The sequence below is a fragment of the Osmerus eperlanus genome, chromosome 4 (assembly GCF_963692335.1).
Source record: "Osmerus eperlanus chromosome 4, fOsmEpe2.1, whole genome shotgun sequence".
Taxonomy (NCBI): domain Eukaryota; kingdom Metazoa; phylum Chordata; class Actinopteri; order Osmeriformes; family Osmeridae; genus Osmerus; species Osmerus eperlanus.
Window position 1 is genome coordinate 11,629,470 of NC_085021.1, and position 17,199 is coordinate 11,646,668.

The 17,199-nt window shown below is 41.3% G+C and overlaps 3 protein-coding genes across 4 annotated transcripts; 1 reads left to right on the plus strand and 2 right to left on the minus strand.

Moving 5' to 3' along the window:
• The first annotated feature begins 442 nt into the window (after positions 1–442).
• Positions 443–6,948, plus strand: cables2a (Cdk5 and Abl enzyme substrate 2a). Of its 2 annotated transcripts, XM_062459015.1 has the most exons (9): positions 443–984; positions 1,485–1,577; positions 3,279–3,356; positions 3,500–3,599; positions 3,757–3,925; positions 4,004–4,101; positions 4,981–5,087; positions 5,308–5,512; positions 5,727–6,948. In XM_062459015.1, the coding sequence occupies exons 1-9, from the start codon at positions 455–457 to the stop codon at positions 5,865–5,867; spliced, it is 1,521 nt and encodes a 506-aa protein (XP_062314999.1). In that variant the 5' UTR covers positions 443–454; the 3' UTR covers positions 5,868–6,948. The 2 variants fall into 2 exon arrangements, with proteins under 2 accessions (XP_062314999.1, XP_062315000.1); XM_062459016.1 differs by lacking the exon at positions 3,279–3,356.
• Positions 6,949–7,133: 185 nt separating this feature from the next.
• Positions 7,134–11,080, minus strand: LOC134018782 (proteasomal ubiquitin receptor ADRM1-like). The gene is made up of 10 exons (XM_062459017.1): positions 10,970–11,080; positions 10,380–10,605; positions 10,158–10,274; positions 9,891–10,023; positions 9,663–9,749; positions 9,450–9,531; positions 8,192–8,430; positions 7,883–8,040; positions 7,674–7,776; positions 7,134–7,495 (listed from the first exon to the last, which is right to left on the minus strand). Exons 2-10 carry the CDS (start codon positions 10,587–10,589, stop codon positions 7,392–7,394), a joined length of 1,233 nt encoding a protein of 410 aa, XP_062315001.1. The 5' UTR covers positions 10,590–10,605; positions 10,970–11,080; the 3' UTR covers positions 7,134–7,391.
• A 137-nt stretch (positions 11,081–11,217) lies between these two features.
• Positions 11,218–16,468, minus strand: LOC134018783 (oxysterol-binding protein-related protein 2-like). The gene is made up of 14 exons (XM_062459018.1): positions 16,334–16,468; positions 16,021–16,147; positions 15,632–15,743; positions 15,465–15,540; positions 15,224–15,358; positions 15,033–15,130; positions 14,762–14,944; positions 14,571–14,678; positions 14,395–14,484; positions 14,157–14,283; positions 13,596–13,715; positions 13,352–13,475; positions 13,173–13,263; positions 11,218–13,069 (listed from the first exon to the last, which is right to left on the minus strand). Exons 2-14 carry the CDS (start codon positions 16,055–16,057, stop codon positions 12,967–12,969), a joined length of 1,404 nt encoding a protein of 467 aa, XP_062315002.1. The 5' UTR covers positions 16,058–16,147; positions 16,334–16,468; the 3' UTR covers positions 11,218–12,966.
• Positions 16,469–17,199: the final 731 nt, after the last annotated feature.

A 17,199-nucleotide genomic window follows, 5' to 3' on the forward strand; every position in this document is an offset into this window, starting at 1 on the left:
TTTCCCTGTGCTAAAAGGCTAAATCATATCTCACGTGGCCATTCTACTGGCTGCCCTTACACTGTCCATACTGTCCCTACACTTGGTTGACGTTCCCTAGCCATTATTATAAACAACTCGATTCACTTAATCATAATGGTGAAGACAAACTGATATATTGATTGAGTTAATAATTATATTGATATTCAACCAATACAAAAGGTGAAGGATTGTTTATAGCCTAGTCTTTGTAAGAGTCCAAGATTTTAGGCCTATTAATAATACCAACAAGGTATTCTTATATTCTATCTATTCCTTTTTCAGACTGCGTCAGGCTTCACTTTACAGCCAATCATATATGACTATGATGAATATAATTCCATAAATTTAGGGTCTCAGCCAATCATTTAATTGTAGGCGTGGTAAATTGTCAAACCGGCAACATTCTCCCTGCCCCCGATCATTTCACAGTAGAATGGCGACGGCTGCCTGTAGTATACAATGTGCAAGCAGTAATGCAACAAAATCACACAAAGAGCACATAAGAAAAACAAAAGATTCCCGCCGGAGACAAGCCGCTCTTCTATTTCTCAACAATATATCTCTGGATGGGCGGCCTTTGTGTCCTCTTAACAATGGAAACATCGCTCAAAGAGAAACCGCTTGCGAGACTCGGAGACTGGATGTCGGCACTATCTCGGTTGGACACCTCGCGTTCACAACGAGTAGCAATGGAACAGCCCCCCAGGTGTCAAGCTCCGTGACTGTGGGCACTGTTACAAGCGTACCGGGAATTGGAGCTTTAAGCCCTGTTAATTCAATTTCTGTCACGTCCACGGGGACTGGAGCTAGTAGCGGGGGCTATGAGGTGTTAATGGAGAGCGCCGTCAGTGACTCCACCATATACCCTCTCTCTCCCACCCCGCAGACCCTACATTTAAGTGCCAAATCTGTATTTAGCCCAGTAGTTCAGACCAATTCGGGGCCATTGGATTCCCGTCAAAGGTGAGCATGTTGAAACATTTTGTAAGAACTCCATGCATGGTTACCATTCACGTTGATTCAGCATGACACCGAATGTCTATATTTACTTCCGCATAGGCTAGGCTATTCCCGAGTTGTGCGATTCATGATTATTATTTATTATTTTCAATTTGTTCAGCTTTGTTCATTGTTTAGATCAATACATACATCAATACATTATTGTCATTGTAATGACTTATTGAGAAACATTTATACCTCAACGTGTCTCTCACATACATTGCTAGTTGGCCGGATACCTCCATTTGTTTGTACGTCACCCTAATCACATTTAAAGATTATTTGATATCCCCCTTGCATAATATAGACTAGGCTTTGGAATTGCTTTACGTAATTCAAAATCTATGATGTAAAGACTTTATGGGGTCTTTAACAAGGCCTTTATCAAGTCTAAACAACACAAATAATGTATGGCACAGAACCCTTTTTAAAAACCCTAATGATGTAGCTATATATCTTTTCAGATCACAGAATGTTTCTGGCTCCCCAGGACCAAAGGCTGCTAAGAAGGTCCACTTTATCAAGAGCATGAGGCAGTACGACACAAGAGGCAGCAGGTGAGTCTCTTTCAGTCAGGCAGATGGGCATGCCAGGTGATGGATGACAGGGACTTTCCTTTAACTGAATGTGTATTTGTGGGCATTCATGGCTGAAATAAACAAAATATATTTATCTGGCATTCTTTTGTAAGTGGGAGCTGTACTGATGTAAGCCTACTTTAGACTTTAATCACCCAGCATGGTTTCTTTGAAGCATTAAATAACATTTACATGTGACCCACTACCGGGCTCTGACGGTGTGTAACAGGCTTGGCTTCACTAGCAGTTGCTAATTCACATAGTAACAGTGGGGCAGCTTGAGGGATTGCTAAACTGAATTTCATCACCCTTGGAAATGAATCAGCAGCTAAAGATGTCTTGTGGAAACATATCCTTGCCCCAACAGTGAAATACACCTTATGTAAGAGAGGAATCAAATTCTTGTGCTATGTGTTTGCATGTTGATGTGCTAGTGTCATCTTTCTGTGAAAGATGTATTATCATTAAGCAATAATCTGTACTATTAAACTGTACTTGGGAATCTCTGGTTTCTGAAATGAGATTTCTGTACTGTATTGCCCCTAGGTGAGATTCACTTTTCTTGACTTGGTCTGGCACATTTGTACCACAAGGCTGACAAGGAGGAGTCTGCTTGCAGTATGTTATTTATTGGTGTTCAGTGAGGTCTAAAGCTTATTAGCTGTTTGGAGATTTGTTTATATATAAATCCTCAATATAAACAGGTGTGCAGTCGTCTTGGGTACTTTGTTATAGTGTATTTGTTGACTTGAAAAAATACTCTATAATTAGTTGTTTTTATTGTCTGAATTTCTCATTTTTTCTAGCATTCTCTTAATGCATTACCTATTTGAGTGGACTAAAGACAATTTAGCTTGTAGTTATGTGTCATCTTGGTTATATAGTTGTTTGTCAATCACCAGCTGTTTCCATGTAGACCAACATAGAAATGGTATCAGAGTGGCTGATCCAATGTTCTATGTTGTTTTTGTACCTCTCCCATGTCTCCATATGGAACCAGTGCTGCTGCTAGCTGTTGTGTAGTGGTGTGACTGTAGTCATTGTGTAGTGGTGTGACTGAAATCATGGTGTAGTGGTGTGGCTGTAGTCATGGTGTGACTGAAGTCATGGTGTAGTGGTGTGACTGCAGTCATGGTGTAGTAGTGTGACTGAAGTCATGATGTAGTGGTGTGGCTGTAGTCATGGTGTGACTGTAGTCATGGTGTGACTGTAGTCATGGTGTAGTGGTGTGACTGTAGTCATGGTGTAGTGGTGTCACTGTAGTCATGGTGTGACTGTAGTCATGGTGTAGTGGTGTGACTGTAGTCATGGTGTAGTGGTGTCACTGTAGTCATGGTGTGACTGTAGTCATGGTGTAGTGGTGTGACTGTAGTCATGGTGTAGTGGTGTCACTGTAGTCATGGTGTGACTGTAGTCATGGTGTAGTGGTGTGACTGTAGTCATGGTGTAGTGGTGTGACTGTAGTCATGGTGTGGCTGTAGTCATGGTGTGACTGTAGTCATGGTGTAGTGGTGTGACTGTAGTCATGGTGTAGTGGTGTCACTGTAGTCATGGTGTGACTGTAGTCATGGTGTAGTGGTGTGACTGTAGTCATGGTGTAGTGGTGTGACTGTAGTCATTGCTTGTAGACTGACACTTCGTCTGTTTTGTCTGCCTGTACTTGCTATCTGTGTCCTGCAGGATTATGCTGATATGTGCCAAGCGGTCTCTATATGCTGCTTTCTCAGTGCTGCCCTATGGAGAGAGTTTTCACCTCAGGTACAAAGCCCTAACCAACCCAGAGAGCTGCTCCGTGCCCCTGTGTACTCTGTCTCACTCTCAGGAAAGGCTGTTGTCATGATGAGATGGATGGGTGTTGATATTGAGCTCTAGCATGATGACTTGAATCGTTTCTTCTCAAGTGATCCAAAGGTGGACGCACAGCGACAGAGACTGTCCTCTTTGGTGCCCCCTGACTTGCTTCCTACTCTGGAGGGACTGGAGTTGGCAGCGTACGGCAAGGTGTGTGTGTGAGAAAGGGTTTGTGTGAGAGAGTGTGCGTGTATGTGAGAGACTGTGTTTGTAAGGGAGTGCATGAGACTGTGTGTGAGTAAGAGAGAGAAAGGAAGTGTTTGCAGGTGTGTTCCTTTGCCAGTCTAACAGCCTCATATTTCCTCAGACGGTCTCTTATGCCAAGTTCCTTTATCCAACTAATGCCCTGGTAAGGCAGAAGAACAGCACGGCACCAGATAACAACATGGTCCTTACCCCCCAGTCCCATTTCCGCAGTAACAACCAGCGGAATTTCACCCCTGCGCGTCTGAACAGCACCCCAGCACAGGACCCAAGTACGTTCTGCTAAACCTTTATTAAAGTCTGTTGTTGTTTTCTGATGTTGGCTACTCATGGAACCCCTTTGTTGGCAGGTATAGAGGACATGTCAGAGTACGATCCCAACTTGCTCAGTGATCCCCAATGGCCTTGTGGCAGACACAAGAGGGTTCTTATATTCGCATCATATGTGGTGAGCAGTCATGTGTATGATGGTCTTACAGGTAGTATTACAGTTACCTATTTGTTAAGAAGTGCACATTTGCAACAGCTGCAAAGATGTGAGCACATGCAATTTTTGTGGCCTGACCGACAGAGTGAGCTATACAGCTGGTAGTTGCTGCTATTAATATATAATTGCCTAGTCTAAAAGTCATAAATACTAATATACAGTTAGGTCCATAAATATTTGGACATTGACACAATTTTCATCATTTTGGCTCTGTATACCACCACAATGGATTTGAAATGAAACAATCAAGATGTGCTTTAAGTGCAGACTTTCAGCTTTAATTTCAGGGTATTTACATCCAAATCAGGTGAACGGTGTAGGAATTACAACACATTTTATATGTGGCCCCCCCCTTTTTAAGGGACCAAAAGTAATTGGACAATTGGCTGCTCAGCTGTTCCACGGCCAGGTGTATGTTATTCCCTCATGGGAGTTCGTTATTTCATTGACAAGGAGCAGATAAAAGGTCTAGAGTTAATTTCAAGTATGGTATTTGTGTTTGGAATCTGTTGCTGTCAACTCTCAATATGAAGTCCAAAGAGCTGTCACCATCAGTGAAGCAAGCCATCGTTAGGCTGAAATTGTGTCAATGTCCAAATATTTATGGACCTAACTGTATGTTCTTCACAAATTAAATGTTCTTCTCCTTTAAACATTCACTGACTACACTCTGCACTTACTCTGTACAGTAGCATCATTGTAACAGCTCAGGTCATAAAACTATTTACAAGACTATTGCACAGACAGCACATGATAAGAATTACATAATCATCCAACTTTCATGACTTGTGTTAAATCAGCCTTGGTTTTATTTTTGGTTTCTTGTTTCCTGTTTTACAGACAACTGTTATTGAATATGTGAAGCCGTCTGATCTCAAGAAAGACATGAATGAGACATTTAAGGAAAAGTTTCCCCATATCAAGTTGACCCTCAGCAAGATAAGAAGGTACTGACACAGGAGCACATGATATTTGTCTCTGGTCCTCCTCTTCAAGCCGTGTACAAATCTCAAGTTTAAACCTGCACTTATATGTTGATACTCTCATCTCTGTCCTTTTAGACATGGTTGGCCTCATCACTTCAGCTTATGACAATAGTCAAATGTTTGCAGAGATTGATCAGAAACATGAAGTATAACCTTGCCTCTTGTCTTTCCTCGCTTTCAGTCTGAAGCGAGACATGCGTGCCGTGAGTGAGGAGTGTGGTCTACAGCCGGTCACCGTGGCAATGGCTTTTGTGTACTTTGAGAAGCTGGTGCTGCAGGGTCGCCTGAACAAGCAGAACAGAAAGCTGGTGGCGGCAGCCTGCGTGTTGCTAGCAGCCAAAATCAGTAGCGACCTGAAGAAGCAGGAGGTCCGACAGCTGATAGATGTGAGTCACGTTGTTATAAAGATAACACCATGAAAGGTCTAGCCACTAGCACAGATGTAAAGAATACAGCTGTCATATTTCGAATGCCAGTCTTACAGTCACCTATAATATTCTTTACATCAGAAATAAACTGTGCATAGAAGTACCCTCATCTAGACTGTGAGCTTGATTGCTGATCATCCAACTTCTCCACTCTCTGTCCATGGTAACTCAGAAGCTGGAGGAGCGTTTCCGTATCAACAGACGGGAGTTAATTCCATTGGAGTTCCCTGTCCTGGTTGCCTTGGAGATGGGGCTTTACCTCCCTGAGAGCAAGGTCATGCCGCACTACAGGAGACTGGTGCAGCAGGGCTAGTGTGGACCAGTGTGAAACTAACAATGATGGAGATGGGACCTGAATCAAACTCTATGGAGGCAGCCTCTGAAGATGACACATTTGACTGCCAAAGTCTGTTAATGGATTAGTGGTTGATGACATGTTTGTGTGTCTGAAGCTGGCCACCAGTACTAGTTCAACTGAAGAAGTGACCTTCACTTGTTCCTATTTGTCTGAAGTAGCATCTGTTTAGTATGCAGGGATTTTAATATTGAGTGAATTCTATTTATGTATTTATTTGTATTTCCATGGGTCCTTGGGGAAATGGCCTTCTTACTTTTACTGTAGCAATCTAACTGTTGATCTCCTAAATAACCACTGTGTGAATGACTGCACCACTACAGTAGGTGTTTTAATTGAGCCTTTATGGTCATGGAGTTTTACATTATTTAAAATTAAGTTAGGTTCTCATGAAATCTGTCCAACATCTTAAATGTATGTTTCCATGGATCTAGATTTATTGAATCAGACCAACAGTTAGTATTCACAGAAAATGATAGTATTTCTCAAGTCCCAGTGTATTTAGAAAGCAAAATGTCTACTGTAACAGTAGGTGCACAGGTGCCTGTACTTACCCAATGTTGTTTCTCATAAACAGTATTTGTGTACACATATCCACAAGACATTCATTATTAAGTGCCTAAAACAATTTGTGAAATAATTTGTCCCATCAAGCTGTTATTTAGAGCAGTTAATGTTTTGTTGTTGTTGTCTTTTGATGTGGTGTGTATTGTTACCTTGTTATGACCTGTGAATTTGAATCATGTCTGGTGAAAGTAATCATGAACTTGCATTGTTCTTGTTGAATGGTAAGCGTAATGTTGTGCAAATCATTCGTAAGTAGGTATCTGTACAGTAACTTTCTGCAAAGACTACAGTCTGCAGTGATCTTTTACAAATGTATTTTTTTTTTACACAGACCTTATGTATTTAAAGTAATTTATTTCTGAATTTTACATGGTGGAACTTCATATTTTCTTGATTAATTGACTGTATGGATGGTGTAATTATTTTTTCAAGTTCACAGTTAAAATAAAATTAGACAATGTTCTGAAATATATTTTCTGACCTTAAAGACCACGTGACTATTGAGTGTTCTTTTCTTAGTTGGGATGTGACAGACCAGACTGAGAGGCACAGCTGACACGGCTCTGCTCTGGCTTCAGCTTTAAACATACCCCAGTTAGTCTACAGTGTCGAGTACCCAGGCACACTTGATGGACTTACAATGAACTTACAAGTTACTTCTACAGAGGTTTTTATTGTATGTGATGCACACTGCTTCATACATGATACATTGACTGTTTTTATATTTTAAAAGCTCCATTAGCTTTGTGCACATTAGAAATTAATAAATACAACAGGCAGTGTATTTCATGCCTCTAGATGTAAGATGTCATTAAGTTATAGGAACTTTTATATTCCACTACCTTTTATAATGGTATTTCTTAATAACAGCCAGTAAATAAGTCAACAGCACAATAAATTCAAGAAGGAAAGTTCCTAATCCAGACTCATGTCTTCGTCATCATCTTTCTTGTCTTTGGATTCATCTTCCTGGTCAGATTTGGTATCGGTTTCCATGGCTTTGGCGAAAGCTTCCACATCTGTGAAAGGAAAATATTTAGAACACCGCAATTAATTTCTGTAGTCTGAGGACAATATCATTGGTAGTGTTGTATTTGTACAGGCTGGGGGACTGTACAGAATTTGTGTTTATCTCTAACAATGAATCATGCATTCAAACAAGGTCCCTGTGAATGGTCATCATAGCAGGACACTAACCTCCTTTGTTGGCTGCATCAACTGCCTCAGCAGGCAGGCCAAACTGGTTCATTAAGGGGCCCAACTGCCCTGATGCCAGAGCACTGCTGAACATACTCATAGACTAATGTAGACGGAAAAACAGATTTAATAGTGACACATGACCTTCAATAAAGAAGACGTAAAGAAGCGTGTATAGAAAGTGCAGCAGGTAATGCACGCTGCTGTACCTGCTGAAACTGCGGGGAGGTGATGGTGTTGTGGAGCTCGTCTGGGCTCTGCAGCAGAGCCTCTCCCGAGGGCAGGAAGGGCAGCAGCCTCTGCTGCACCTCAGTGTTGGCCAGGATAGGAGCCATGACCTCAGGAGTCACAACACTGGCCAGGTCCACTGGAGACAACACACATCAGACAGCTCAAAACACCAAGAGACTGTTTTCAGTTAAACAACACCCTACTGTCTGTTGGTTTACTGAAAACTGAACATCAATTACTGTTCCTAGGCTAATAGTGTAACATTCCTGTGAGAAGGGGCTCCTCACCTCCCTGCCCAGAGGAGGGAACGTTCATGGTTGCCAGGATGCTCTGCAGGTCGCTCAGCTGGATGGCCTGAGTGGGGCTGGAGGCGCCGGCTGAGAGAGGAGGGACAGCAGGAGTGGAGGGACTGCTGGTGGGAGAGGCTGCTGAGGTAGCAGACGGGGTGATGGGTGTGGTTGGTACCTGGGATGAACCAAGTCTGGTGGCAGCAGATGTGGAGGTGGGACTTACTGCTGAAGTTGGACTAAAAGTGAGAAAGATCATTGTAATCAGGAGTGAAGAGGTCTGTCCTTAACCACTGATCAGTTAAAAATAATTAAAGATTACAACTAATGATTACTTTATTACTTTTATACTGTTTGTAATGCTCTGAATATAATAAACTGTTTGAACTATAGCCTGCTATATTAACTCATGAGAACATGGAACGTCAGGGCCATTTCTAGGAGCCCTATCTAAAGCCTAAACAAAAGCTATCTAGCATGCGGCATCCTCTTTCTGTGCTTGCAAAGGCTATGTTGATTATCACCCCCTGACATTTCTTGTGAGTAAAAAAGCAAACATATAACAACTCAAAATAAATAAGAAAATAAGACAGTACCATTCCCCAAACTATTTTGTATTGTAATAGAAATTAAAATATATAATTTGGTCAGCTCAGCAGCGGTTGTTTTATCATCCACTGTTGTTGTGTTCGGAGCAAAAAATGATGTTAAGGAAGAGTGCCCGGCAGAACTAGCATTATCCTTGTGCCGTTGCGTAGCGCAGGCATGCCGCTCTAAAGCCCCTTTCCCCTACTACTCACGCCTATATCAATGCGACAGAGCTTACAGAAGGCATGATATTGATCTTTGCTGCTCTTAGTGGCAAAGTGGAGTTCTGAACTCCATGTAGGTTTGAAGGAGGTCTTTCTTTTTGGCATCTGAAAGCCTACGCGAGTGGTAAATTGCGACGGTGGGCAGGAAGGGTCAAAAGGAGGAAAAAAGGGCTAAAAGGAGGAAAAAAGGGCTAAAAGGAGGACACGCAACAGCGGTCCGGACAAAGGGCTGGAAAACCGGACGGTCGAAATCCGGACGTCTGGTCACCTTACCTGCACCTTATAGATCTATATTAAATACGTTGATTTTGTCTTGAATTTGTACTTGGCAATTCACTTCATTGACTTGGTACTTTCACAGCAATTGGATACCATCTAATACGTCTTCAGGAGTCATGGGTTGCAAAGCTACAACTTTATTTTGTCAGAAACGGCATTGTTAGTACCTTGTAGAAGAGTTGCTGGCTGAGGAAGCCCCACTGCCCAGGAGACTGGCCAGGCCTGGTCCCGCCAAGGCCCCAAGGCCACCTACAGACAAATGAAAACTGTTAACCTTGTAAAGTCACATACTGGTGGCCAAGAAAAACTCAGGCCCTAAATGTGCAGTCATCTTCTAATTAAAATATTAATTAATCCACTTTGTACTTAGCCTGACGTACCAAGACCACCTAATCCAGTCGGCCCGATAAGCTGCATTAGTTGGTTGTGACTCATGTTACCAAGCAGGCTCTGCAGACCACCCTCACCTGTAGCACACAATGGACTACATTTTTACTGTTAAATGGATCTCACTTTAAAAGATTAATCTTTCAATATAAATCTAACCAATGGATAGAAGGCTTATATCTACTGTAGTATTGTGTGAGGGTTTGGAAATGGAACCTTACCACCCAGAGCAGATAACTCATGCCCTCCACTGCCCCCACTGCCCCCACTGCCCAGCGCTCCAGGCATGGGTGGGTTGTTCAGATACTCATTCACTTTACGGCAGTACTCCTCATCCTTATCAGTCTTAGGCTCCTGCATGGATGACAGGAAGAGTCAACTACTTTAAACAGATATTTTAAAACACCTTTTCTATCTCACACAGAAATACAATAGTTGTATGATTTACAGTGATGTTGATCCAACAGAAGGATGAATGACATACACACCTGCATCCAAAAGAAAAGTCTCTTGGAGCCAGCTTTGAATTTCAGGACAAACACACGACCAGTAGTGCACTGGTTGACCCTCTTGAACTCACAATCGTCTGGGAAGATGATCAGGTCCTAAAGTAGAACAGTACACAGGTCATTTGTACAACAGAACGGTCAGAGAGAAAGGATGGGGAGTGTGACAAGAGTAAGAGGAGAGAAACTGAGATGGCCACTGACATCATCCACATTTCCAGTTGTGCGATCCTTCCAACAGAAATGGATGAGAGAGTCATCCGTCTGCTGGATGTAGACCTGCCCCTTGCGTTTGTCCGGGGTCACCGTGCTGCCTTTAAGGGTCATCTTCCCAGCCCGAAACTCCACTAGGTATTTGCTGGAGGACCCGCGAGAGCCGGACACCAGACTGGGGAATAGAGCTCCCGAAGACATGGTGACAAGTAGAAATCTGTCAAAAGGGATGAGTAGGACACATCAGCAAGCTAGCTACATTATGCTACATTTGTATGCACTGGCTTGCTGGCAGGCGGTTCATAGAGTAGCTGATATGCGGTGTCATGTTGACTTAGAAAGAAATTCTACCTAGCTATTACTTTTACTTTGGTATACATACAATAATCATGGTACAGTTAACGATGTTAGCTGACAGTAGTAACTATTATCACTGTCTAGCTAGCTAGCGAGCAGCAACATAACCTTAGCTTGGTCGACAGGCCCTCTCCTCGCCAGTATAATGTGACACACAACAATTCGAAATTTACCTAGTGCTATCAGTCAAATACACATATTTATTAGGATGATTTTTAGCTTACTTTTTGTTGAAACCTGGTGATTGTTTTCAACAGCTCTGAGGATACCGTCTAACAGTAATGTCTAAGATTACTGTACTGTGATTGGTCAGGTGCCACCCCTAAGTATTTCCCTGATTGGACATGAGAATCGTCAGTGTTGACTAATTTTTTACCTACAAGTTTGGTAGACTAGCATGAAAGGATAAAAATGAAGAACGTCAGTATGCACATCAACTTCAATTTAAATTGAGAGAAATAATACACTCATGGTCAACTCATAATTTATTAAATAATTATTTTTTTGCAAATGGCCTACACATTACAGTATAATGGGGTGAGTCATGTATATTTTCTAGATGTGCAGTAGCTAATGTAGGATTCTGTCTGTAGACACAAAGGAAAACAAACATTAACATGTAAGGACAAAACAAAAGATGAGTAAATTAATACAGACATGTAAACATATACAAATATTGGCACCAAATGATAATGACAAAAAGGCATGGGACCCAATGATTTGGTGATCAATCTTTGACCAACTGCTGCCATAAAATAGTTTGCACCAGTAGCTTAAAGTGAGGGAGACAAGCAAGCTGCACATTATTTAATGAGAATAAGTATTCTAATGTAACCTTTAGCTATACAATAAATAATGATTGACAAAAATAAGTGAGCATCTCGACTGATCACATTAGTGTGGTATCTGGTTACATTTAGAAAGAGAAAACATTCAGTCTGACAGGTGCAGGCAGTCAGGGAATATTTAGTATGCACAGACAAAACTTAGGGAAGAACATACATAGGGTTTACTTAATTTCACATTTCTGGATTATATTAAAGACAGACAAATGGCGGTTGTTTGTTTGCATAGAATTATAATGTGTGACATGGAAAAGCATTCTGTTGCATTTCCACAAAACGATGTTCTGGTATTGACCACATTAACACAGTGCTTCACTTTTGGGAAAGGGTGAAAGATCTGGAATATTGCTTTGCAAATATTTAACATTTTATTATCCTGATCCTACAATGAAACAATGCATTGGTGCTCATATCCCAGTCAAGCAGGGATCCAGCTAACACCAGGGGGCTCCAGACAGAACAGGAATGAGAACAATGCATACAGTTCTCTATATCCAATCTGGGTGAAACCATGCATTACATTGAATTGTTTTTCTGTCTGGTATGACACTCAGTGAATATGCTCACCATCATCATGATGCTCAGTCCTGTGTCAATGCAGCATACAGTACTTGTATAGTTTTTGTTGTATGGCTTTAGTTAGTGTAAATTATCTTGGGGACCATGCATGCACCCAACTGTTATGCATATCTTAGCTAGTGTCAACAATGTAATTTATACACGTTATTTGTTGGTTTACTTTGTAAGTAAACGTTGTCATAAGCAGCTTTCATTTCTAGTCATCTAGTTACAAGAAAATAACAATCAGGTTTGTGACATTGCAGGTGGTTTAGTGCTAAAATACAAGTCTAATATTCACACACACACACACATATATAAAAGTAGTGTAAATAACCCCTGATAGTTCATTGTACCGCCTGAGTGTGGTACATTTATAAATGTAGGAGATGGTTCTTCTGGTTTACAGATCATTTCAGACCAGAGCATAGTATTCTACAGTAATATTGTCATCACTCTGGAGTTCACATTATTGGATGGTTCACAAAATCAATAAATGTAATTTCTGAGATGAGAAACATGGTATAGTATTTTATAGGTCAGGGTCATTTGAATTTGTTAATTCAGGAAGACTGACCTGAGGAGTCAAAATCAAAGTAAAAAAAGGACATCCTTCAAACCATATGTGACAGAACAGTAGCCTACTTTGCAAACTGCAAATAGATTATTAATGTTGGACGTATTAATTTCTATATTCCAGTATTTCAAAACCTCCAATGGTTATATTCTGAAACAACATGGCTCAGAAATGATTAATATTATCTTATTAATCCAATATAAGAGGTAGTAGAGACTCCTCTGGTCACTCCTTTAACACATCAATATATATCAGGACAGTCAGTGTACTTCCTATCAAAGTATCCACCTGTGTAGAGCCAGTCCTGGGCCCCTGTGTGAGGATTGGTTCCCAACCGGAACCACCTATGAGACGGTAGTGGAAAAGCAAATGTGAGCAATGTTGAAGGCACCCTATTACATCATATGAAACCCACTTTCTAAGAGGCGCTTGTTAAGCCAAACAAACCTGGTAGACCACTCGCCTTCATCCTTGGAACGTTCCTTTCGTGCAGTTCTCTGTTTCTCCTCCAGCCTGTCCTTCTCTACACTTGCTGTGTCTACAAAGGTATATAGGGTCAGCCCTTATCAAATTTCCACATACATATGTGTTTGTATATGCATGAGTGTTACTGTGCCTGTCATTACCCATGTCTCCATTCTCCATGGCTCTGATGTCAGGTCGCAGACGGCAGTCTGTGGGAGCCAGTAGCCTCTGCATGTTAGGCTCCATCTCATTCAAGGTCATGGCAAATGCAGTGAAATTATACATCTACCCAACAGAGAAACATCAGTGGTTAGACTGATTGTATTACAGACACAAAACAAGCACATTGTGAATGTTGACTCAAGGTCAAGTGAGAGATAAATGAGTGATAATAGTGTGTTGTACCTGGGCTGACTGAGCAGGCTGTGGGTTCATTCTCCATAACAAGGTACTTCCTGCTATCACAGTCACCGTCTCCTGAGCCTCCGGCATGTCATCTGCATCATCACCTTCCGCACTTTGCTCCTACACACACCCAAAGTGTACATCACTATGCATGTACACAAACTACATTGAGCTAAATACATTTACACAAAAAGCCACCACATACTCAACACACCTTTCTCAATGACTAATGCAAGCCATTATGGAGGATACTGGCATTACTAAAATGAGCACCATACAATAGACACCGAACTTACAACTGCAGTACAGTAGCATGCTATAGCTACCATCCAATATATATGTTTACCTTACCTCACACTAAGCCACTGCAAGGTTTCATGAAAAAAAGAGATCCCATTTGAGAAAGTACAAAATAAACGGAAAACGTTTTTTTCTCTTATTTGATGAACTCAAAATCATGTCTTGCACTCCATTCAGTTTCAAGTGTTTAACTGTCAATCATATTAAACCATTCAAAAATTAATAACATGCTCAATAATCTGGGAAGTATTGGTGAATCACCTGCTTCTGCTTCTTAGAATCCCCCCCAGCCTTTTTCTCTGCCTTCCTAGCGGCTTCATAGATCTTAGAGTCCACACTGTACATACATTCCGTCCACTTTCCATAAATCACACGCTGTTTCTTCTTTCTGGTCAAAATATTACAAGAAAAAAGAATTAACAATCAAGATATGTTATATTCGGTCCATGATGATTGTGAACTGCTATCTTCCAGATGACTCATGACTGTGTTCTCTAACCTCTTGTCCTGAATGTGTCCCTCCACTTTGTGCAGTTCTTTCCCAAACATGCCACATGGTTTGAAGTTCAAAATACACTTATCTCCTGTGCTGGTGAAACAAATACAAAATCGCATATTAATATGGACCTAAACAACTATCCTAAATGTTATTTTGTACACTCAACGTGACCTTACCTGTGGTTTACCATTTCCACAGTTCCATACTGTTCAATCCAGAGTTTTCCCAGAATGATGTTGTGTACACAGCACATAGGGTTTGTCCATGTATATACCTCTTTATGTCTGCAATAAAGTAGGAGACCAGTCACCAGTTTGGCAAGCAGTCACTTATAATCCAATAAAATCATTTAACACATTTAACTCACTTGAGTAGCTCCAAAGTCATAGTGCCTTTGGGCTCTGCCTCAACACTCTTGCCCCAAAATTTGAGCTTGGGGTAGATGGAGCCATGAAATTTAAATTCCTGCTTCAAAGACTCAGCATGGAAGGCACTGATAGGCGGGTGGTGGCTAACTTGCTCTGAAATCAACCTGTAGTCTTCCTCATCCCTAGAAAAAGAAGCAGCCAATGAAAAACACATACCCACACATCAGCAGTAAAAGAATACAAATAAAGTTGACATTTATTATACAATACCGTGTAAGCTCATAGGTCTCTCCCAATAAGGGATTGAATGGCTTTCCAGTTCTGTCCCACTGAGATGCCACAGCAGACACCGCGAAAGCAGCTACCACCTGGCAGTGAGGACAAAGGGAAGTGCATAAGGGCCCGACAACACGACACCAGCCAGTGAACAGTACAAATCTGCTACATCTGTTCAACCCTACCTGCATGCGCTCTATGGAGTCTGATAAGGCACAGGCTTCGTGGATGAGGTGAGTGTGTTCCATGTACTCTGAGATTCTCTGGAGGAAGCTAAGAGGCTCATTGAACACGATGGGCATTGCTATCTTGGACAGTTCCTGTAACCCAAAGCAACGCACATTCAAATTAATAGGGTAATAACATGATGACTGCCTGAACTTTGTAAAGATTCCTCATAAAGAAAACAATGTCCACATGACTCACCATGCCAATGCATTTCTTCAGTATGCTCCACACACTGAAGTTATTTCTGGATATCATTGGGGCTGGGAGTACTTTCCTGAAACAAACAGAGATTGAACATGTAATTATGTTTATTACCTACAATGAGATAATGTGGCTTAATTGTGACCATTCTCTGGCAACCTCACCTGCGCTCCCAAACTCCATTCCCCTGGGTAGGGCTGCCATTGGCCGGCTGTTTGCTGTCAAACACTATGGCATCTTTAAAACTCACCTCACAGGAATCATCTGATTCCAAACCTGTGATGTGGAGAACAGGCTTAATGACGCTACACTTGTAAGCCGCTATACTTGTAAACGTAAACAAAGATGATTACTATATAGGCCTGTACAAGCCTAACCTCAAAGTGTCAAAAATCTCAAATCTAAAGATGATAATGAAGCTATAATGTAAAAAATTTATACAATTCTTAATTCAGTTATTATTATGTTATTTATTAAAAATGTTATCAGTCACAATAAACAACCAGTCTCGTGGGGTCGCCTCTGTTCATATCACAGTAAAAGCTTGTCTCACCCGTCTCGGCGTCGAAGAACTCTTCCTCGCTGTTCATGCTGTACAGTAATACGGGTCACTCAAAAGTCATGCTTCTCTTTGCTTGGTACTACCTGCACCACAGTTTCCATCCAAGCATCACAGAACCCTGTGGAATGAAAAATGTCACAATGTATCAGGCCAGCTAGTGGCTTAAGCTTGTAGCCAAATAGCTTGCTAGCTACAATAACGTCAACTAACAACTGAGTACTGTATTGGACGACAACAGCTTCATATTAAAAGCGATAACACTGCAATAAAAATAACTTCACATAGATTATTACAATGAAATAACCTTCGTGTCAAAGTCCAAATATATTGCTGTGGCTACGAAACATCAACAATCTGGAAATAAACCGCTTGATTAGAGGGGGAGGGCGGAAGTGGGCGGTAAGGACGATGTTATTGATAGGTCTGTCATCCTATGAATTTCCAAGTTGTGGGATTTGAAAGCAAGCGCTTATAAAAATACAATAGAACGAACATAGACTATAGCAATATACTTATTTTTGTGAGACAAAAGGTTATGCAGCTATTTAAGACAGTCCAGAGCTGTCTTTAGTGTGCGTTAGTAGATGTGATGACTGACTCCACGATGGACAATTAGGAAAGAGGCATTTTTGTGTCACGCCTACCATTTTGCCCAATCAGAGTTAGACTCGGCAATGATAGTGTTGCTCTGAAGTAGCTGTCAGAGCAAGGTACTGAAAAAGGCTTGCCAGAGGCGTGTTATTTATAAGTGCTTCGTAAATCTCAAGTAACATGATATAGCCCAACTGAAGACTGGCTGCATTCAAAGTTAAAACGTTGCGAGACCACGACGGCGTTCGCCACCACTGCTAAACCTATTGTTTTAAATCTCCCATTTGTATTTTCGCTTATAGCCTATAGGAATCAATGATAGGCCTGCATGTAGGCTACTCTTGCTACACTTAGAGCCTGCCATGACCGTTTTAAATGGTCAAAAGGTGACCTGAAAGTGATTATAAAATAATATAGTGCCAACAGTTTGGGGATAATAAAAGCATTTGGATTAAAATTATTATATAGCCTAGAGAGAGAAGTTGTTTTAACCTGTGGGCGTAGGCATAGGCATCACAAACGTAGGCTACTAATTAAAAGTGCATTTACCTTCACCAGTTGAGCAAAAACATTAAATCT